The 22,700-nt window shown below is 40.2% G+C and overlaps 1 protein-coding gene across 3 annotated transcripts in view; it reads left to right on the forward strand.

Annotated features, from left to right (window-relative positions):
- The window catches only part of SPRED2 (sprouty related EVH1 domain containing 2), an 89,833-nt gene that overhangs the window by 19,524 nt on the left and 47,609 nt on the right, over positions 1–22,700 (forward strand). The window contains exon 1 of one of the 3 annotated variants that reach the window (XM_084624230.1): positions 19,121–19,152. The exons of the other annotated variants lie outside the window; for them this stretch is intronic. Coding sequence (XP_084480356.1) covers positions 19,136–19,152 — 17 coding nt within the window. The 5' untranslated portion in view covers positions 19,121–19,135. Of the gene's footprint in view, positions 1–19,120; positions 19,153–22,700 lie in introns of those variants that run through there. 3 annotated transcript variants of the gene reach the window in all.

Consider the following 22,700-nt stretch of genomic DNA (forward strand, 5'->3'; position numbering starts at 1 on the left):
CCTATACTAAACTCCTCTATGTGCATAATCAAGAAAAACCTCTGTTTTCTGTGTGTAGTAACTTCCCATTGTAGATTTGCTTTCACTTTGTTAAAGCCATTTGCCTGAAAGTTCTAAATATGGTAAGTGGTGAATGTCTCTTTTTTCCCTCCAGTCACAAAGCAAACAAACAAACAAAACCCTGTGGCTAGTTGTTGTGTTTTTCTGTATGACCACACTTCAGATGAAATCATTCAGTAGAGAGCAACTCTCTCTAGTCCCTTTTTGGCCCTGATCTCGAAGCCATTTTCCGTGTTCTGGACTTGAAGCCAATAATTCTTTTATACAAAGGCATATTCCCAATATTTTTGTCTGACTGGGGAGTGGCTTGCCAGATCCAAATTTTCCTGTATGGTAATAAGCTTCAGTTCCCAGCAAGCCCTTTGGCTACATTCAAGTTTTGGTACCTCAAAGAAACCATTCAGGTTTACAAACACAGAATGAGTTCCCTAGACATGTCAGTGCTTGATATTGTAAAGATCATTGTTCTAATTTAGGCTAGTAATGACTGATACACATTTGTCTAGATTCCAAACCTGTGCTTTGCAAGCAAAAGCTATAGGTATTTTGGTTGACTTTTTCTTTTTTTCAGCTTTCTGTCATGTTGACCAAATATTTTAAGCTGATAATTGAATCTAAGATAGAGTTTCCCTTGAAAAAGTATAACACAGATAGGGTTGCCACAGATGTACAATTAGTAATTTGGAGAAATTCAAACACTCCAGGAATTATGTGAACTTTACATGAGGTTCATGTATGCAGCATTTTGCATAGACCTGCAAATGTAATCAGTTTTGTCATCTGGGTCCTATCCGCAGCATGCCATAGAAGGTGCTAAAATGTGAATTGGGCATGTCACAACTTCAGAGCATGCTGCAGATCCCTCTTAACCATGAATTCGGACAGAATAATTTTGTTTTAACTCAGAGGTGTGCTGAATATGTTCCCTCTTTCTCAAATTAAACACTAATCCTCCCCACCCCAAATTACTCCCACTCTTGGAGTTTCACCGTCCTGAAAGATGTTCAGAACACACGTTGAGTTGGTGCGGTATTTCAGTTAACTATTAAGTTCTTCAGTGTGGTTTATGTTCTGATTTAAGCTTGAAAAAACTACTTGCCTCAGGTGAATAACTTGCCCTAACAAGCAATGGGACTTGAACCAAAAAATTAAGCTGTCATTTGATATAAGATAAAATTTAACCTTGCAGATATGAACAATATGAACCAGTGCAATGACCTCTTCAGCCAATGCTATTTGCATTGGTTGGCCAAACACCAGCAGATTGAAATAAGACTCTGGTCAATTTAACTGCTATTGCTTTCCAGAACCATGTGAGCAACTGTGAAACTGAGAAGAACCATGTCCATTTCATGCTGCTGTTTGGAAAAACTAAGAGCCGCTTCAGAGTGAGGAACTGAAGGACCATCCAAAAAATAAAGGCTGGAGGAATTGTAAAATGGGGGAGATCCTGTCCAGCCCCAGCAGGAGTAGCCCCAGGAGTCTGGAAAGCAGGAGAGAGACAACAGTCTCTTTTAATAGCTATAGAGGGTGGGTGGAGCATGAAATTCTATGAGATACTTATTTGTCACATACGGGAAAGAAACAAGAAGCCCCAAGCAGGATCCAGGGGCAGCATTTTTGGTACCTTCCTCCTTAGCAGTATTTGCTGGTCAGAATGGTGATGGGCTTCTCATCAGTGAGTTTTTGTGACCTTTGTCTTTGGCATCTCCCTAGTTATAGATTTAGCCTTTGAGCTAGCAGGTGTCCAGCAAACTTTTCATGCCTTCTATTTAGATCAGTTATACTCAGACTGAGGCTCGCGAATTGCAAGTGGCTCTTTAATGTGTCTCCTGCAGCTCTTTGCAGCACATGATATTAAAACACTGTGAGATTTAATTATTCACCAATATAAGTTATTCACCAATAAGGATACTTTTATTATGATACTAACTAATTGTAGCTGATAAAATAATTGTTCTCAGTCATTTTGCTGTGAGAATATGTGTAAATAGTAAACAAAAACAATGAATTCATACTACTGTGACTCTTCTGGGTAATGTTGATTGCCAGTTTGGCTCCTGAACCACTGAGGTTTCAGGCTAAGTCTACACTACGGACCTTACAGATAGTCTCCTGCCAGCGAAATTAAAACCACCTCCAACGAGCAGCCTAAGCAGGAGACATCTCCACACTGGCACTTTTGTCGGTGAAACTTAGGTCAGTCCGGGGTGTAGTTTTTTTCACACCCCGTCCGACAAAAGTGTTACTGACAAAAGGGCTAGTGTAGACATAGCCCAGTATTACTGACTTGGATCATCATTATGACTTAAGTTGGCATGAATCTGACTAGTTTCCCTGTAAGTATGTGCTGGTGTCAAATACTGATTGACTTAATTGTTTGTTTTTTCTTTGCCTCTTAGACTTAGGGGTTCTCACCCTTTTTCTTTCTGAGCCCCCTCCCCCACAACATGCTCTAAAAACTCCATGGCCCACCTGTGCCACAATAACTAGCTTTCTGCATATAAAAGCCAGGGCCGATGTTAGGGGGTAGCAAGTACGACAGTTGCCTGGGGGCCTCATGCCACAGGGGCCCTCATGAAGCTACATTGCTCAGGCTTCGGCTTCAGCCCAAGGTGGCAGGGCTTAGGGTCCTGGGCTTCAGCCCCATGGGATGGGGCTTCGGCTTTCTATCTTGGGTCCCAGCAAGTCTAATGCTGGCCCTGCTTAGCGGCCCCCCTGAAACCTGCTCTCAGCCCCCCAGGGGGCTGGACCCCTAGTTGAGAACCACGTAGGCTTTTTAAAGGCAGGGAGAAAGGTGTACAGTGACATTTGAAGGCAATTGATTCCTTAGAAATCAGTATCTAAACTGTTTACACAGAACAGATGAAGGGAAGAATGGTTTATTGTGGCTTCATGGACATAAGGCAACCACAGCTGTACAGAATCTAGAAGCCATGAGAATCTCCGGAGGAGTTGGTCTCTGATAAGCAAACTGAGAAGCTCTTTGACTAGCCTTTGCTGAGAGCTCTCTTTGAGAACCATGGTGAGCGCAGTGTATTTTTAAAAATGCATTTCTAGGACTTTCTGAATGTAGCTTTGGGATAGTGCACACAGGTGAAAAATGACTGTGGTGCGGAAAGGTTGTCTCTGACAAAGCCTTTCTCCAGCTATTCAGAAAGTTGCTAATAGCTTTTAATCTTTTAAATGCTTTTTTTTTTTAATGCATTAAAAGGGATTTGAGGGGCCATTGTTGACTCTAGCCTGAAGTACCTGATGTGCTAATTATTGGCAGGTGGAGGGAAGAAAATGGAGACTGGCCCCCTAGTGCAGTGCACACTAATTGGCATGCAATACGCTAACAAGACACAAGGTGGGAGCCCAACTAATTTAGTACCAGTCACTTGTTGTGAAGAAGTACTGCACAATTTCTTCCTTTGAAGCAGGTTGGTAACCTGAATATTTTCTTTCCCATCTCCTAGAACAAATAAAGATGAGACCAGAAATAGGTGGACTTCAGCTGTAAAGTTTTTTGCAGGGAACAGAGAAAGGTTTACAATAAATGTTTGTAAGCAATTTAAGTATTGTTCCCGCTTGCAAATCTCACATTTTTAAATTCTGCTCCCCTTAGTAAACCACTCGCTGAGGATTATTTGATTTTAATAGTTTTAATTTTAGGTTGGATTTATTGCCTAGTCCCATCCTCCACTTCATAGCATGAAACAAGCTCTCTTAGGGAGGATGGAAGTTGAGAAGACTTTGACTTGTGTGAGAGCAATGCCAAGGAACTGTCTCTTTGCTAAGATTCTTTGCTTGTGGAACCAGCACAATACCTATATTAATTCTCTTCTCCTACTGCAGGCTTGAGGGAGAAGGGAGTCTTAACTGTGCGGTGTAGAAAGGGACCTTGGCAGTCCAATGAGTCTGACTGTAAGGGGACTTCTGAATATTGGGTCGGAGGAACTGCAGTGAGTTGGAAGTCAGGGTATTCAACAAACCTTCGGGAACAGCGTTGCTGCTTATGAAGAACCACCCAGGGATCTGTGATAGTGCTTTCCTCTTGAGCTGCTCCTGGCAGCAGGCTGTGAGTAGCCACCTCTATGCAGTACTGGCGAATCTCCAGCATCAAGCCCACTCACTTGTTCCTTTCACTGGTGGTTGCACTTGTGCGCGCGCTCTCTCTCTCTCTCTCTCTCTCTCTCTCTTTCTCTCTGCAAATACTTCTGGAGGGAGGAGAATTGATAATAGAGAAGCTAGTGAAAGTGGATGAAGCTTCTGTATATTGGTATAACACACCAATTCTCATCCTGTTGGGAAGGGAATCGTTCTAATGTATGTGTTGGCAATACACAAATTCCCAAGGAAAGGACTGTGAGTAGAGCCTAGAATATCCACATATAATCCAGTAAAGCATATTGATGCTGATTCTAAATTCTGAAAAACATGGTTTTAAAAATTATGTACTGGCTATTTAAATATTTGCAAAATGTGGTTTTTTGACACAGCATTGGCATTTAAATTGAGAACAAAATGAGAGGTTTAGTGCTCTAAAATTCTGCTTCTTGGGGGAAGATACTGATATGATTTTAACATAACCTGATAGAAGAGAACCTGTTTAACAATGATTAGCCTGGTACACATTAAAGTCAATAGTGGCTTATTTTTGTCCTGTGCAAGTGTATTAATTTCACTGATGCTCCCTGTACCACTGCAATGTATCAAAGCACTGAGGCCAGGCTACTATTTCTATACTTCAAAAATATTAAGTTCTGTTAGAGGATGCTCAAATTAGAATTAATGAAACCCTTGTGAAAAGGGAAGGGTTGCATGTCGTGTAGAGAGCATCAGTGTTTTGGTTTTTTTAATCTCTCCTATGTTTTGATTCATGACCACCCTTTTCCTGAGCAAAAAGTAGTGCAGTTTCTCTGTTTGCTTATAAAATTCACTTCAACATTGACTACCTAAGGGAAAATGAAGGTCCCCTCCCAAAGGACACTATCAACTTGAAAATCACTTTCCTGTAGATTTTGAATCTGCTGTTAAATTGTAATGCCTAAGATTAGTGAAATATTTTTTTCTCTCTTGTTTTCAGTTGGCTTACTTTGTGCATCAAACAGCATTGGTGGGCAGTCACTTTCCACTGTCCTGCCCCCGGCCAATTTCTTCCTGGCTGAAAAGATCCTTATAAATATCAAAAAAGGAGCAGAAAAACCTTTACACATTTTAAAGGGATTTTTAGGCTATATTTAATTTTATTTATTTTAATGCCAGAAAAGGGAATTTCTTAACATTTTATTGGGCATGTTATAATCAAAGTAAGGTCACATCTGTCCTTGTAGTGTAGGTGTTTTCTGCTTTTTTCTACATGTAATTTAAAACTAAAACAAAACTGTATACACAGATACGGAATGCTCTCCCAAGTCTAATTTCTCAATTCTTCCTGCTGCTAGGAAAGAAGACTCCCACTGGCTTATGACAGAGGTAGGCTTCCTCTCCCTCTCCCCTGCCCTAACCAAATGATCAGATATGGCAGTATGTTGGGGATTGGGGAGGGAAGGAGAAGCCAAAGAGATCCAGAGTGCTATACAGTATTTCACAGAGGGCAGCACTCCCATGTTTTCCTCCAATGAGAGCTGGAGAGGAAATAAGTTAAGCAAATTACCTCCGGTCTTGGTTCAAGACATAGGGTGCAGTTTTCCTTGCCCTCAGGTACCTGGATTCTCAAGAGGAGAAGATGGAGGGTCTGGGGAGTAGAAGTCTGCTGGAGCCAAATTTTTAAGGCCTACCCAGACCCTCCCCCCCATCCACCTTCCGAACCAGAGTCAATGCTGCCGCCTCCTGCCTGTGGGGTCAATGTGGCTGCAGCTGTATGTGTTAACTGAAGTAAATGTGAGCACGCTGGGCAGGTTTGCTTCACTGCATGTCAGTTTCCTGACCCCCTCAGTGGCACTTGCACTCCCTTCTCCTGGAGCTGTCTTGGGATTTGAGCGGGGGATAAGGGGCAGGGTTGAGGGATTGTCGTCTCTGTCTGGCAAATGTCTGAGAGACAAGAGGGCTCCTCTCTCTCCACTGATACATATCTTCATTTGCTGCTTCCTCCTTTCGTCAGCAGGTGCACGAGGTGGTTTTTTGGAGAGGCATGACAAAGATTGTGTTTGTACCACCTTAATCTCAACTTTAAGGGTTGCCCTTTTTTTAAAAAAAAAACAAACCTAAACTTAGCTAACGATGTTGGTGTGTAAGGCAGAACAGAGCACAGCTTGTAATTCTGTAGTGGCTGGGCAAGTCCTAACCCAGTAAATATTTAACTGTCAGGAAAGCAAGCAATATTAAATAAGCCATTTTTTATTTTAGCATATCATTTTTATTTATTTATTTTGGCTTTTATTTTATTTATTATTTTATTTTAGCATTTATTTTAGCGTATTTCCCTGGGTCAGGGTGCTTTTACATACTTTAAAAAAGCAGTCTTGGGGGAACAGCTATGTAAAATGAGTATTTTTAGAGTCACTTTTCAATTTATAACTCCAGCCCTATTTTTGTGAGAAACTAAGGGTTGGTGCAAATGAACTGTATATTTGCAAAATCTCTTATTTAGTGACAAAGCATGAGGCAGAACAAAGTTTCACTTTATACATGCATCAGGTCATAAAGCAAATTGGCATAAGCAGAATTTTGTAAAATAATTATTTGACCTGTAAACTGAAAACACTTGACAGTGAATAAATATTGGGGGCACTTCATATGCAGTAGGTATGGAATATGGAATGGGACTTAGTTTCTTGACTATAACTATACTCTGAAAGGGGCACACTTCAAAGTTTTACACTGTGTTAAGCTAGTTAGCGGAATATTTATTTTGAGAGAACATTTGAAGTTGTTTACTTTTCATACCTGTTAAGGTATATTACAGCCAAATCTTTATTTCTGTGTTAGTTTGGCTATTTTTAATCTCTTTTAAATTGCAGCAATAACTTGTACAAGTTGAGGTATGTAAAATATAAATACTGTGGTGTGGTACTTTATAGTTTGGGTATCAAACAGTTATTTAAGTTGTGTACACTAAACAATTGTTAATTTATGTTCGTAGTTTGGTTAGAGTGCAACTCCAACTGGAATACTGCAGGAAACGAATAGTTAATTTGGAGATATAGACTGTATTAAAGATGAAACGGCAAAGCCGACACAATTTGAGTTATTCTCCAAAGTAAGAGAAGAATGTCCCAATTCAGACTGTTGAATGCTTTCAGTACAAACAAGTTGCAGCTGACCTACAGTATTTAGGAACTTCCTCGGCTTTGAAATTCTTTGTCACTTCCTGCTTTGGTGAAGATGTTCTGGAATTCATCATTCTCTAACATCAGACACCAGGAGTCTCACTATAACCAAAGAAACTTGGGGTGCCCATTATTCACAAAATAAATCATTTTGCCATTCATTAATGGCACTATCTTCGGAAACAAGAAGATGGCATTGTGGATCAGAGAAGAGAACATTTTCTTTGAAAGTAAGATCAAATTTTTCTATGCTTACTACGCTCTATTGTCAGGGTTTTACACATGGGCTTCACTCCTCTTTATTTTAGTTTTCACCTTAAGTTTATTCTTAAATTCTCAGATTTCTTGTGGCTCCCAGATTATATGAAGGTTCACTTGATACTTTAAAATAGCTACTGGAATAGAACAAATGGATGTGGGTTTAAGTTGTTTGGGGGTTTGTGATTAAAAACAACAAAAATGTATACAGCACCACAGGTCATCCAGAACTGCACTATTCCTCAGATGTACTATGTAAGGACAAGTTTAATTGTTTCAAAATATTTATTTTGTATATAGTTTACTGTGTGTCTGTTGGATTCTTGTAGAAGACAGTAAATACATGCTTCAGAAAAGGAAGAAAATGTTAGTGTTAGCAATCAAATATAACCAGGTTAGCTTGTGTGAAGCAGACTTAACCATTTTTTGGCTTTCTTTCTTTTTAATTGATTTTTATTCCTTTCTTTTAATATTATAAATCTTTTAATCGCAGGACTCTTTTGGTGATTTGCCACCCAGACAATTGCCTGTTGCCCTGATTTCAGGCAGTGCCTAAAGAAGCCCTATCCCCAGTTATCCCAGTTTAAGTCCATCTTTCTTGCAGCACCCTACCGCATTGTGGGACATTTTCTAAACCAAAATGACTATTGGGTGAACCAGTAAGGCAATACCAAACAAGTTAATTTTTCAAATAAAGAATGTGTGTGAAATGAAGTGATTCTGTGTGTAGAATGAGTTTAGCTTGTCTTTATTTGCTCATGTGCAATAATTGTCTTTAATGGAAACTTTTACCTTAATTGCACAACTTGTCATGACTGGTCAAATCTGTGGCTATAGTACCAAACTCTGACACTGCGTCTGTAATACAGCATTTACCTGAGGAAAGCTGTCAACAGATTAGTAATTCAGCATATTATTTTAGGAAAAGCCAATGGAAAAGGAACCCTATTTTGTTGTATTATCATCTATGCACCTTTAGCTACAGTGCCAACATTACAACTTGTAAACGTTTCTAAACTAGGTGAATAGCAATATCTGTGGCTAGTGAGGTAAATAGCTTGTGGATTTGGAACGTGGCCTTTCTGGGCAAGGAACAGAGGTCTGTGGTGGGCTTGTGTAAAGATGCTTTTGTTGCAACTGTCCTTGTATAGAGTAGTAGGACCTGCAGCTGGGAGGGTTTTGCCAATATCTTTAGCTTCACAAAAACAAATATTCACTCAAAATAACATTTAAAAAAATAAACTTCTTCTTCTTCCTATTTTCATAGTTAGCTTATTTCCTCAGGCATGGTTTTGTCTCCAGTACTGTAGATTAATAATCTTCAGAGGACCAGGACTTTCCTAGAAGTATTTCCTGTACATGCTTATCTGTCTTTATCAAATTAGTTTTTATTAGTTCTTTTTTAAATTTTGCTCTGAATGATAGGAAATTGTCCATAGTAATAAAGCTTTTTGCTAGAAAAATCTCAATGAAGCATTGTTGGCGGGTTAAAGTGCCTTTTGTATGTTTTAGCCAATGGCATCCTTTAGGACATCTGCATGTAGCCCCAAATTCCAGAGGTCACTATCTTTGTGTTAGTTTTGGCTAGCCACTACTTTAGCTAAATTTAATATTCAGTAGTAAGTGCAACTAGAATCCTTTTGTCTGCACACTGCCTGGTTCTGCAGAAGGGATACTGCTCCATCTAATATCAGCTCCAAGACTGACATGATATTTCACTGGAATCATTGGTTGGAAGGGCCTACATAAGTGAGGTATTAACTTTTAATCAACAGTTTGTACTATTGTACTAAACCCAGACCCCTTGTTTTCTTGAACATCTTCAGTGAGATGGGAGCAGTCATTCTCTTAACTATGCTATTAACTTGTTCCCCATCCAGCTAAACTAAGCTCAGTTTTTGAATAGATGTCTTTTAGTCCCCCTAAAATATATTTATGTAGGGGATGGGGATCAACTCCAGAATCCACTACAGACCCATTATGTAACTTTTGATTCAGTCTTAATGATCCAAATTGTGAATGTGGTTTCTGTATTCTAACCCAGAATTGATGGGTGTGAAAATCTTGACTGTTGACTGGCTGCCTCTGCCTTGACTGATGGGTTTAAGGAGAAGTCATAATTTTGGATTAGTGTAACTAGACCACAGAAACAAATTATCTTCTTTGGGGAGAGGAGTAGGCTTCAGATGCTGCTCTCAGGAAAATCAGTTCTCAGCTCCACTGTTGAACAGCTCACTGTGTAATCAAGGACTATAAAAACATTCTCCATTTTATAGAGGAGGAGAACATGCTAGCTAATGGGATGTAGTACTGTTGAAGGGGCTTGTATGTGCTACAGAAAACACTGTGGTAAAAAACGTGGTTTTAAAATTGTTTCAGTTAGCATGTTGTTTGCCTCCATTGTAGATGGGACATAATGTGGTGTTTTTATAATTGTTCTGCTGTCTTTCACAACACCTTATACTTCGATGGCTACTGGACAGTGGAAGATGCTGTCAAACCAAACCCACAGCCCAGCATATTAGAGAAATGGGGATGGGAGTCCACGACTTAAAACTCAAGATATTGGTAGTGTGATGGGCTAATTAACCTGGAGTACAGTGACTTCCCAGCCTTTGCTGGAGATCAGTATGTCACTCTTCATCTCTGTGAGATAAGTGAACAAGTTCCCAGAACATTTCCTGCTGGACTTTCCGTGGATTGGCATCAGCTGTAGCCTTGCATGAAGCTTGCCTATCCCATCTTTCTAAACAGTGTAAATGCCATGGTGATTGAGCAAATGAAAAGCAGGTTAGTGGCCAGTTTGAGAGAGTAGAAAGAGTTGCTGCCTCTGAATAAACAGATGGGCTAAAGCTCAACACAGAATGCTTGGACTTAAGAACCCCCATAGAAATGGGGAAGGATTCCTGAACTGTTCATGTGGTTATGCAAATTCCATTTGTGGATGAGTAGCTGGCTTTCTGCCTAGACTTTCTGTTTGGAATTGAACTCTTGCATTAAGCACCAACTTCTTAAAATCGCTAAATCCATTAAAGCTGGGTTGATCTGTTAGGCCTCCAGTAACTTACACTTTTCTTGGCAACATGTTAAGTTTCTGTGGCATGTGCTGAATTACACCACTATCCCTGATATCCCAGTTGTAGTGACTTATCTCCTCCTCCACGCTGCACTTGCTGTGGAGAAAATGTGGGTTTGAAAGTTTGCATTGCTGTGATGCTGGCACTGGTAAACGGGCAACTTACTCTGGATAAAAAAGGGATCCTGTCTGGCTTCCTTTTTATCCAGTCCTTTATAGATCCTAATGTTTAATACTGCCAAGAACCTCCAGATTTTCTAATTACATGGAAATCTGATGTGGACTTCAGACATAAGGAATAGATTTTTATTAGTTGCAGATGGTAGCTGAAGGTAAAAAGGCATAATCTTTGTGGTTTTCTTCTGCTCCTGTACAAAACAAAATTACTCTATTTTAGACATGTGACCTCTGAAGCAGCCCCTTATATTAAATACTGGAAGCATCACTTGGTTAGATTCAAGGAGATGTGGATTTGGTACAGGATGTTAATTGTATCGGCAAGTGAATTATGATGTCCAGTCCCCCTGTTAATTATTCTGAGATGTATATATTAATTATTTTAAGAAGGCTAGCATATGTATATTACCATGTAATTACCAACAATATGTACTCTCTGAAAATTCATTTCTAGTGGATGCAGGACTTTGGATAATCCACTTGGCAGTTTGTGTTTGCTTAATCACCTTGTTTCTGAGCCAAAACATCCTGTTCGAATACTGGGCATGGACCTTCCATCTGTGTACGTGACCTCACCATGGCACCTGGGGAACACATTGCCATTAGATCAGCCTTTTTAAAAGATTTTGTTTACTTTATGCATTTTAACATTTTAACAAGGCTGATCTGTTCCTTTGATGCATGTTCATTATGCAGAGTGAAGTACTGACCATTTTTATTCAACTTGGTGTGTAACCTCTGGTGTGATTTATTTTCATGCTGTATCTCTGCATTTTCCTGCTGGGAAATTGATCCGAAAGTGTGTCCATTTCAAAGTAGAACCGTGTACCTTTTAAGTGTAGAATTTTCCCTTTTGTCATTCCTCCAGTTCCAGAGACAATATAGACATAGTGTAACTGGGTGAAGCCCCGATTTTTAGCTTGTGCACAGAAGTCTGTTTTGCTCTTTCTGTAAAACATTGGGGAATATTATGTCACCATTACCTGAAATAAATCTGGATTTGGGCAAAATTTGGCAATTTGGGGTCCTATGTTGGATCATATTAAAGAAGTTCTGTATTAAAATCACAAATGAGTTTGATTCCCCATAGTCTAAATTCCAGGGTATTATTAATTAAGAGGTCTCTTGGTTTTTGGTACTGTTTCTCTCCCTCTGTGTGTGAAACTTGCAAGCTGCTAATTGTGTTAGTACGTTCTAAGACAGAGTCTGTTCTCAAAGCAATTCACACAGAGAGAGAGACTCAAAGCAATACTCTAACAACAGAAACAGCACCCAGAGACTCCCCGCCTTTTCTTGTATTAACAATTGTGATTTAAATAGAGATAGAGGGTGTATGTGGATGGATGCTTGGTGTGGATAATAACTGAATGATCAGGGAGGTGCCAGCCTAAGAATCCAGTGTCCATCAGCTGAAGAAGGCGTCAAGTGGAAATAACCAGAGGACCCCCGGAGGGCAGACTGGAATCCACCCAACAGCCTCAAGAATGGGAGAACCAAAGACCAAGATAACATCTGGCAGCACGGAGCCGTCAGGAGTGTGCCATCTGCTGATTGATTCAGCAACAGCATGATGAAGCAATTCCCATAGACTGGCATAGGAAGAAATTCCTATAAAAATAGACTCTAGAAAGTGAGAACTTTGGGGTCTGATTCTGCAAACCAACTTCCAGGAGCATCAGATGAGCATCTGACAAGGCCCTGCTCCCTCCTCATGTCCAGGCCACCTGGCCAGTGGCTTGGCATGAGCAACTCTAAGGCTGGTAACTATGATAACAACCTTGCAGAACCTGTGTGTGTGTGTTTGTATGAATGAATGTGTGAATAAATATGAGATTGAATGGAATGTTATAACTATAACTAACTGCTTACTATGATTCTTTCTGTATTCACAATAAATGTATTTTGCCTTTTTCCCTTTAATAAGATCCTGCTGGTTTTTAATTTATTGGTATAACAAAACATTGGGGAATATTATGTCACCATTACCTGAAATAAATCTGGATTTGGGCAAAATTTGGCAATTTGGGGTCCAGATAAGCATCCATTGTTCCACTAGCATCCGCTAAATACATGTGGTTCGGATATACCCACAATTAGGGCAAGTGAAATTCAGGTAGGAAAAATGGGCAAAATGAAAATGTTCAACATTTTGTGAAATTGTCAGCAAAATTCAGCCACACATTCTAGTCACCATCCTAGCAACTATTATTTTTGGGTGAATGGGGTGACAAGTCAGAAGGTAGGTAATCCCCACCCTCCTGCCTGCCTTTGAGTTAAGTTTATCTTAAAAATTTAAGAAGGGAGGGGGGAAATCTCACTTCTGACAAGCAAGTACCTCATAAGGGAAGTCATAGGTTGCCCTCGCTGGTGCTGTTCTCACAGGAAAATAGAAACCACAATGTTGACAAAGGGTGGACACAGAAAATGTCATTGTGTATATTCTGAAAAATACTGAAGATTGGTGTGGTTAGAAGAAAAGCATATGTTATAAACTGGTGCTTTCTTGGTATGGAGGGTCTTCAGTTTGGTGTGTAGTATCCATTTAAAACGTCCAGTTCAGAAACGGCTAATAAATACATGGAATCTGGCAAGACGCTAACTTTTCTTTTCGTTTTCAAAGAAAACAAGCAGAAAAACAAATCCCTCTGACCTCCGGTTGAAATCTTACAGCATTCTTTAAAATATCCATCGCAGCAATAATTATTATGCACAAAAGTGAAGAGAATGTAAATTCTTTTATCTTTTTATCTAAAAGATCCTAAATCTCATACACAAACAAGTAAATGTAGCTGTCACAAATTGCTGAGAGCCATTGGCCTCAATAGTATTGAGGTGGATACTTTTAAACAAATACATTTTGTTGCCATGGTTGTCAAGCAAGTGGATTTTTCAGTTTGAAGCTGCAAGGAATATTACCTCTGCAACTTGTCATGTCATCTGGACCCGTTTATTTAATAACGGGGTGTCCATCTACATTAGATCATGGAATTGTCAAGTGTGCACAATACCCAGGTGTTTGAAGGAATGCCTGCAATCGTTTCCAGATTCGTAGACTAGAAGTGGACAGGAAATGTTGGTACAAGCCCACCGTATATGACACTGTTTGCCTTTTGGTACACACATTCTCCAGCATCTGTTGATGTACTGGTGGGGGGGGTCACCTTTGTACTTGTGGTTACCATTTAGTAGTGACATTATACTGGCATATGTAGCATATTTAAGCAGCCCAAATATATTTTCACATGAAATGAAACAATTTGTGAAGAGTCAAACTGGAGTTGAGCACACTGCTCTGATTTCCAAACAATCACGATTGCCCTTTTTTAAGGGGAGACTTCTTGTGAGAACCCTGTACAGTCTCCTATAAAGCTTCTAGGGATCATCTAAAGAGAAATGGTTGCATTCGAATGGCCAAAGCTTCTGTTGTTTTTAAAAAAAAAAATATCTCTTCAAGGGTAGAAAACTCTGAAAATAATAAAACACAGGGAAATCCAGAAGTTCTCAAGCAGTTTCTCTTTTACTTCCTTAAAGGAGAGAAACTCGTTTCCTAAGAATTAGTAGTACTCTAGCTCTGAGTTAAGTGTTTACTTCACCAGTAACATCATTGGTCTCAGCTTGTACCATTGTACTGGTTTGACCTGAAGAGCCCATTTGATTTCTAATGTGAAATCCTTCTGAGCCTCAGGTAGGGAGGCTCTCAAAAGACAGTTTTAAAAAGTGTAATGGCCTTTAGCTTCTTTCAGTATCCTGACAAGTAGGAGACAAGATGTGAAATCTTAACACTGTTGAAGTCAATGGGAATGTTTACTATTGACTTCATTACGGTCAGGATTTCACTCTACGATCCTCAAGGGCTGTTGTCCAAACTCTCTCAAGTTTATCGAATATGCAGTTTACTTTGACTTTGCTCACCTGGTTTTCTCATCCTAGTTTTGCTGGTCTTTCACTGTGGGTATTTTGTTTACACCTTTAGAGTAACAGGGTTCAGGAGCTCCCAGCTTTGGGGAAAATTTTCTGAGACAGTAGAAATCAGTCTCCCATTTTCCTCCTCTTTTTCTCCCAAACACACGTACCATTCAAATCTGTTAGATATAACCCGCTGCGTGACCATGTGTTTTCTCACCACTGGCAAGTGGCAGGAGGGAGTGGTGTGGTCTTCTAACATCCCCCAGGTTTGCTAGCAGGAAATTGCCGCTAATTTTCAGTTTGGAAGAGCAGCCAGTTTGGTTTGCTGTCATTCTAAAACACCTGAATTCCAGAATATTTACAAGAATTATAACATTTGTGAGCATTCTGTCAGTGTCAGGGGATGAAAAACTGTAGCCCTTTAGAGCTTTAGGGGGAATAGGAAACACTTCCATTGTCAGAATGCAACATCACTTCCTCTGCTTCCCATGGTGACTAGATCGCAGTGCTGCCGCTGTCTGGAACTCCTCTTGTGTGGAGCACCAGGGTGGTGGGAAGAGCATAAAGTGGTGTGACTGTGAGGTTAGTGATAGGGTAGTTTCAGGCCTGCTGTTATTGTCCAGGGACTTCATTATAAAAATATTAAAAAATTAAGTTTGAAAGCACTTGCTGCTGGTCGTGTGTGAGGGAGTGGAGAACAGGAAGAGGCCACTGCTGCTGAGGTATCCTTGCAGGAAGTAGAGGGAAGGAATCCTTGATACCTTTTTCTTCGTCCAATGGTGGTACCAAAAATAAATATTTGATTTCCCTATAACAGCTTCTAGTTAAACTCCAAGGCATTAGGACCCTCTGCGCTATGAAATGCTTAAGTAATGACATTTAATGTAGTGGGGGAACTGTGAGTTGTAAACATTGTCTGGCCCTGACTCTGGACAGAATCAAAATCATGTTATAACCAGGTTTTAAAAAAAAAATGCTTCACGCCTGATGTTTATAGACCATTTGTCTCTTATGAAATGCTTTGTCTACGCTATGAAGCCTAGTTGCCTAATATACTTAGGGATATAACTTTGGAATAACATGGCTGTAAAAGAACAACCCTGAGAGAATTACCTCATTATATTAGATCTAGTCATTTTTATAGTCTTGCTTTTTTTCACCAGCAAATTAAGTGTGTAGCATAGTGGGATCCTGCTATTGGTTGGGATGTTTTCAACACTACCCGACTACAAATAAGTAGACTTTCAACTGTTTTTGAGATAAGCATACTGTAAGATTTGACATGATTTTTAAGGGTGTAAGACTAGAGCATTCTCTTCCCATCACTGCTCTGATCACAACTTTTAAGTACAATGTGACTTGGAGAAAGGTTTCACTGGAAATCTTTGTGGGCAAGGAAGGGTGTATGGAAGTAATAGGCACCCATTAAATTCTGGAGAGAAAATTGTTCAAAGTGAAGACTTTAAAGGTTGTTTAGTACTCCTTTTAAGGTGCGCTTTCTTTTAAAAAAAAAAAATGTCTTAGACATACAGATAAAACACAGCACCACTGGACAAGTGACTCATTTTTAATGTTTCGCTGTTAAATGTTAATCCTGTTAAAATTACTTGTTTTTGTTTTGTTTTTTTTAAGTGGTTGACTTCCTTCTCCTTAACTGTAATTACTCCAATAGCCACAGGGAAAATAGTCTCCTCTTGCCCAGATCACTGCCTCAGCAATTTGAACTGGGCTTGTTGTGGGCATATAGGCAGTGGAACACAGATGTCGTGCCTTGTTAACTGTGCAATTGTAATGTTTACTTTAGTCTTCTAGTAGCAAAACTATGTGTTCCACTCCAAATTAGAAAGAATGTCCATATATTAGAACAGTCACACCGTAGTCCAAGTCAGGAAGCATACTAAAATGTTAGAGGATAGTCAATGCAGCACAAAACAAGTGGGAATACATGCATTTAGTCTCAAACACTGGTGGGTTGGTTTTTTTTAAGGATTGTAGCGCTGTTGCCAAACTGGGAGCTGAAGTTTGGGTAGTATATCTTCAAACCTGGAGGGTATTTGAAAGAGTGACAAGCTAGGCTGATATTCCATTACAAGCTACATAATATTCTGTATTTTATCTCTGCTTTAGAAGAATCTTTGAAAACCAGATGGTGCAGCAAAATTAACTCCCTAGTTTTTTGTTTCACTCTTTTGGCTTTCACACTTAGGTTTCTCTGATCCTCGGATTAATGGATCTAATTTTAGAATTCAGTTTCTTTGAAACAATTCTTAAACAGAAAAGAAGTTTAGCCAGTATTATAGTCTGTCTTTCAGGAGCAGCCCTGTAAGGAGACTATCATTCAATCTTCCAGATCTCCCCTTTCTCCAAGGAGACATAACCTGTGCCAGCTCTATATTTGATTCAAGGTATATCTCCCTGGTGCAGCTGCACTGCCCAGTGCATTGGTGGGCCAGAGCCACCTTTCTAGGAATGGAGATAGTGGTTCTGCAGAGCCTGCTTCTTTCCCTACCCCCATCAACCTGGGAAGCCAGAACAGGAAAGTAAAGCATCAACTTACACCCCTGCACAAATATGCAGGGCAGGCCACCATCTGTTTGTATATAAGGAAGTTGTAAATATTCGCACATCAAGATATGCCATGCCACTGTTGATCTTTCATGAGGTCATACCTTAATTGTCCCCCTTTTTAGTGAAAACAATTACCCATCAAATTTAAGGGCCTTTCTACACTATGAACAGAAGAGTTTGGGATAGGGTACAACACAGTTGTCAGTTGACCTAGTTACAACAAAGTTAAAATGTGTAGTTCCTGTTTTGTGCTATCCAAGTCTCTAGCAAGGCTTGGGAATATGATTAGAGTCCTGTGTATGCTACAAAATAAAGCAATGTTATAAATGGGTCACCCTGGCATTTTCACTTGTCCTGCATAGAGACTGCTGTAGTTTAAAATAAAATGTATTTTTCTGTTCTAAACACCTTTCATTTCTCATAACTTTGTCATCTTTTGGACTGAACTCTCCCAGGCTTCTTAAAAGAAGCTTGTGCAATATTTTTGAGTTATGCGAACATCAAGGGGAAAATAATTTTGCCTTATGTTCTGATTACACACTTTGAGCTTGGATTACTCAAAAATGGCTGAAGCTGGAATCTTCAGACTTGTCTGTCTGTAAGGAAAATTATTCATTCATAAATCAGGTCACTACTTTAAAGTTATAAATATTTTTAGAGCTGGAATTTTCACAAGTGTTAAACATGGCAGGGAAAAAAAAATGCTAAAGCAGTTCTGTAGAAGCATTGTTGTTTTCAGAAAAAAAAAAATGGGGCAATTTAAATCCAAAGAAATGTGTGTAACTTTAAGGGTGAGTAAGCATGAAAACCCCAATTCACTAAAGCCCTTAAACATGTTTTTAATTATAAGCATGTTCTTAAGTCTCATTGATTTCGTGCTTAAAATTAAACATGTGCTTAAGGGCTTTCTTGTATTGTGACTTTAAAAGTTACATGTACTGTATATTATATAATAAAGACAAACCTAAGTAGTAATACATTCTATTCTACATTTAATAAGAAAAACAGGAATAAGAAATGCTACATGTGATATGTGTGGCCAACACTGTGGTAGAAACTTTTGGGAATTTCCTGACTTGAGAACTTCAATGTTAACATTATGCTAATTCCAGTTTCTTTTGCATTTAACTATATGTGGTACTTGGAAATACATTGATCTTGTTTACACTGCAATTTGTAATCACGTTAGTGAACACGTACTAAAACGCTATTATAAATTGTATCGTAGACCAGCCCATTGATAGGTGCAGATTGCTGCTTACAGAAGTGTCAAGTAGTTAGAACTTTTAGGATTAACATGATATAATGTGAACATTATTCAGCATAAACAGCTAGCACAAAGTGCAATTTGGAGTCACTAAAGAGATTATACCTGCTTTCAACTTTGAACCTCTTTGTAATTTGGGACAATTCACTGATAATGATTCTGTGTAATTTCTGACTGATTTTAGCAGTGTGTTCGTGAGCTATTATGAAATTGCTGAATTACTAATTAATGGTAGCTACAGAATTTTCTTTAAAAAAACATAGCATTGAACTGGGATGGCAAGGGGGCAGAGATCTTCAGTCAGTTCAGCGTGCCTCAATTCTGAGAAGCAGGATGTTGAATATGAGTAATGATACAACAGGCCAATAATATGCAGAATAACCCTCTGATGACTCATCTAGTACAATGCAGTATATTTGTCAAGGAGACTGAATCATACATGGGGGGAAGCCACTTTTCAGGCAGCCAGCTGGTACTCAGGTCAGCAAAAGACGATCCATTTTATCAGAAGGTTTATAGTGGTAATAATGGTAAGACAGAGCACCCTGGGTATAAAATGTAGAAGAAATGGCATCTCCCAGCAGGTATATGTATTCTCTTGATACCTATGATTTCATTTTTACATTTCCTTTTTCTCTGCCTCCCCTTTCCTCCTCTGGTTCTCTTTAATTCTGTACATGATCTGTAAGTAAATACTGTGTGACTTCTTCTAAGGAACATATATTTTTTCATTTATGCTTAATATGTCAGTTTTCATAAGTAATATCAATCTTTTAATCTTTATCCTTTCATAAAATTCTGAGAGGAAAATAGATGCTGCCTAGGAAACAACTTGTCTAGGTGGGTGCCCCCTCTTCATGGGCAGTAATTGATGTGAGGGGTTAGGAAGAGAAGGAAGGTGGATTGAATTGTGCATGCTATACTATGTTTATATAACTTAGGAGCATAATTTTTATGATTTATTTACCTGGAAAATACTTAAATTGTGAATGTGTTCATGGTATATATCCTTTTTTATTTTTTGTGAATTAGAATGAGCTTGTGCTGAATTACTGAAATAGCCTTCGTGTATCTGCAAAATATTCTTACAGATTAGTCTGTTATATTGTAATATATGTACTAAAGTGAAGATTTCTGATTGAAATAAAATATGCATTCTGCATTCACCAAATGAAGCCGAATGAAAAAAATATATTTTACATGCACTAAAAGTATTGTCTGAATTGCTGATTTGTACGTTTCAAACCTGTGTATATACCACATTTATCAATCATCTAAAATTTGTAATGTATCAGATGTTTAAGGACTAATGGCTATAGTTGGAGACAGACGTGTTTTTGTGTAAGCTTCCCCATGCCGGTTCACTAATATGGCTGCATCAGGACCAGAAGCTCTAGCCTCTGAAACTGAAAATTGTTGGGAATAAGGAGATGACTTGATGTCTGGCGTACTGAATTTCTGTTCGTTTGCGATTGTGATACCTATGTACAGGATCACAAGAAAAATCTCATTTGTAAAAGACAAGGATCCAGTAGAAATGGCACAGGACTGGGAGTCAGGAGGTTAGGGTTTTCTGCCCAGCTCTTCCATTGACTTGCTCTATGATCTTGGGCAAGTTGCATTTTTTTTCTCTGTACCTCCATTTCCTTATCTGTAAAACGGGGCCGTCTTGAGATGAAACCCCCCATAAGTGTTTGTTAGCATTATTTATTATTTTTGCTGATAATTATTCATTCAAACCATGTCATTGCTTGCTTTAGTTTAAGCAGAATAAATATAATGGGATTTTTATGATCAGTGTGTAGCAAAGGATGAAAGTAGGTAAGGCTGGTTTAAAAATATTGTAATTCATGATGCAATTCTTGAATTGCCTGTTTATTTGGCTGGACATACTAAACGAGCACTCTTCATTTATCTTGCATATGCTATGAAACAAATGCCATCTGTCATGCAATAACATGCTAATTACAACAGGGGATAATAGTAATGAGCAACAGAAATCTGTGGGGAATTTTGTTGAAATCTACAAGGATTTTCTGCCCAAATCAGCAGTGGTCTTGTGTAAAATCTGGGATATCTTAGTTTAGATTTTTTCTCTTCTACTCTGCTTGTCATTGCCCTTGCATTTTAATATGAGACAGGGTGCATCATTCAAAAACTATTAGTTTAAACTGAATTTCTTTTGCTGCTTCTTGAATGTGTGTCCCAGAGTTTATGTACAACTGAAATGATTAATTGAATAATTAGTCTGTTTAAATGTAACAATTTGGTATTTTAAGACAAGTCTCTACACAAATAAATAATCTAATAATCCATTATTACTGCCACAACAAACACTGAACGAAGTTTCAATGAGAATCTCTCTAAAACAGCTTTGAACAGTAGTTTGACTGGTATTATAAAATTGTAACTATGCTTTAAAACTGACCTTACAATGCAGCTAAAATTTCCATATGGTTTTCTAGATCATCATTGAAGCAAACAATGAGCATCACAAATTTAGTAAACGGAAACTTACCATATGTACTCGTTCATAAGCTGAATTTTTTTTAGTAAAAAAGGGAAGCATCAGAGAAGGGGGTCGGCTTATGAACGGGTATAGAGCGGGAGAGGTAGGACACAGCCCTTCCCCGCAACGGAGGGGGCAAGGAGAGGTACCACAGCCAACAGAGCCAGAAGGGAAGAGGCAGGGCCAGAGTCTCTCCGCTTCTGGCCACGCTGCTCTCCCCTGACACCCAGCTTCTCCCCCCCCCCCCCCCTGAAAAAAAAAATTTCCTCACCAGTTGCTGTCCTGGCCCATCAGGTTTACTTAGGTTTACCTCCGTGCCTGCGGACGCTCGAGGTAAACAAACCATCTTAGCCCACCAGCAGCTTATCCTGATGGCCTGGGAGACAGAGTTTGCTGACTCCTGAATTATAGGGTCGGCTTATGAATGGGTCATAAAAATTTTCCAATTTTACTTATCCATCTTGGGGGGCTTAGCTTATAAACAAACCGGCTTATGATCGAGTATATATGGTACTTGAATTTCCTCAAACTTCATTTTATTCTCTGTTTTGTGTTACTCTAAACTGACAATGTGTGAGAGGAGAAATATCGCATTGAAAAAGAGTCTCTTAATTGAGTTTAAAAACGTAAATGAACACTTCATTTGCCACCATTCATGCCAATATACCTTTCACTGATGTTCACAGCTTTGTTCTTCTTACTCACCTACTCACAACGCTGCTACTAGGCCTTCTTCAGAGCTGCTTCTCTTCAGTCAGACACTCAAGCACTGCAGCTAGGGAGACCAGGTGTCTGGTTTTTGACCAGAATACCCGGTTGAAAAGGGACCCTGGAGGCTCCGGTCAGCTCTGGCGACTGGACTGTTAAAAATCCAGTTGGCAGGGCTAAGGCAGGCTAGTCCCTACCTGTCCTGGCTGACGCCACGCTGCGCCCCGGAAACAGCCAGCAGGTCCAGCTCCTAGGCTAGGGGAGGCACGGGGTTCTGCGCGCTGCCCTTGCCCCAAGCACCGGCTCCGCACTCCCATTGCCTGGGACCGGGCCAGCGGGAGCAGGAGGAGGTGCCTGTGGGAGACAGCGGCGCATGGAGCCTCCTGGGTCCCCCGCCTAGGACCCGGACCTGCGAGCTGTTTGCTGCGTGCGGTGCCAGCATAGGTGTGGGAAGTAGAGGTGCGGGGCGTGGTTTCCACGGCTACGCCCTGCCTCCCAGCCACTGGCCCTGTGCTCAGGCCTCTGCTCGTGGGGCCCGCTGGCCCCTCACCCAGGGCTCTGGTCCTGGGGCCCCAACTGCTGCCCCCAAACCCGGAGCCCTGCATCTGGCCTCACAGCTGGGGCTCCGCTCTTGGCCCCGCGCATGGGGTCCCGGCTGCTGGCCCCTGCCCAGGGCTCCGATCCTGGCCCCAGACCCGCCCCCAGCTGTGGCCTTGGCCCCCTTATCCATGTCCAGGTCCCTCTCTCCCGGAGACACAGCCCTGTTCCAAGCCTCAGGAAGGGGGGGGGTGTGATGGATGGGGTAAGGGGGTTGGCTTTCAGCACCCCCACTACTAAAAATGTTCCAGCACCACTGGGTGCCAGGACAAGCAGGCAGACTGCCTTAGCGCCCCTCCCGCCCCCCACTGCGCCACT

The sequence above is a fragment of the Lepidochelys olivacea genome (assembly GCF_965140295.1).
Source record: "Lepidochelys olivacea isolate rLepOli2 genome assembly, chromosome: 3".
NCBI classification, from domain to species: domain Eukaryota; kingdom Metazoa; phylum Chordata; order Testudines; family Cheloniidae; genus Lepidochelys; species Lepidochelys olivacea.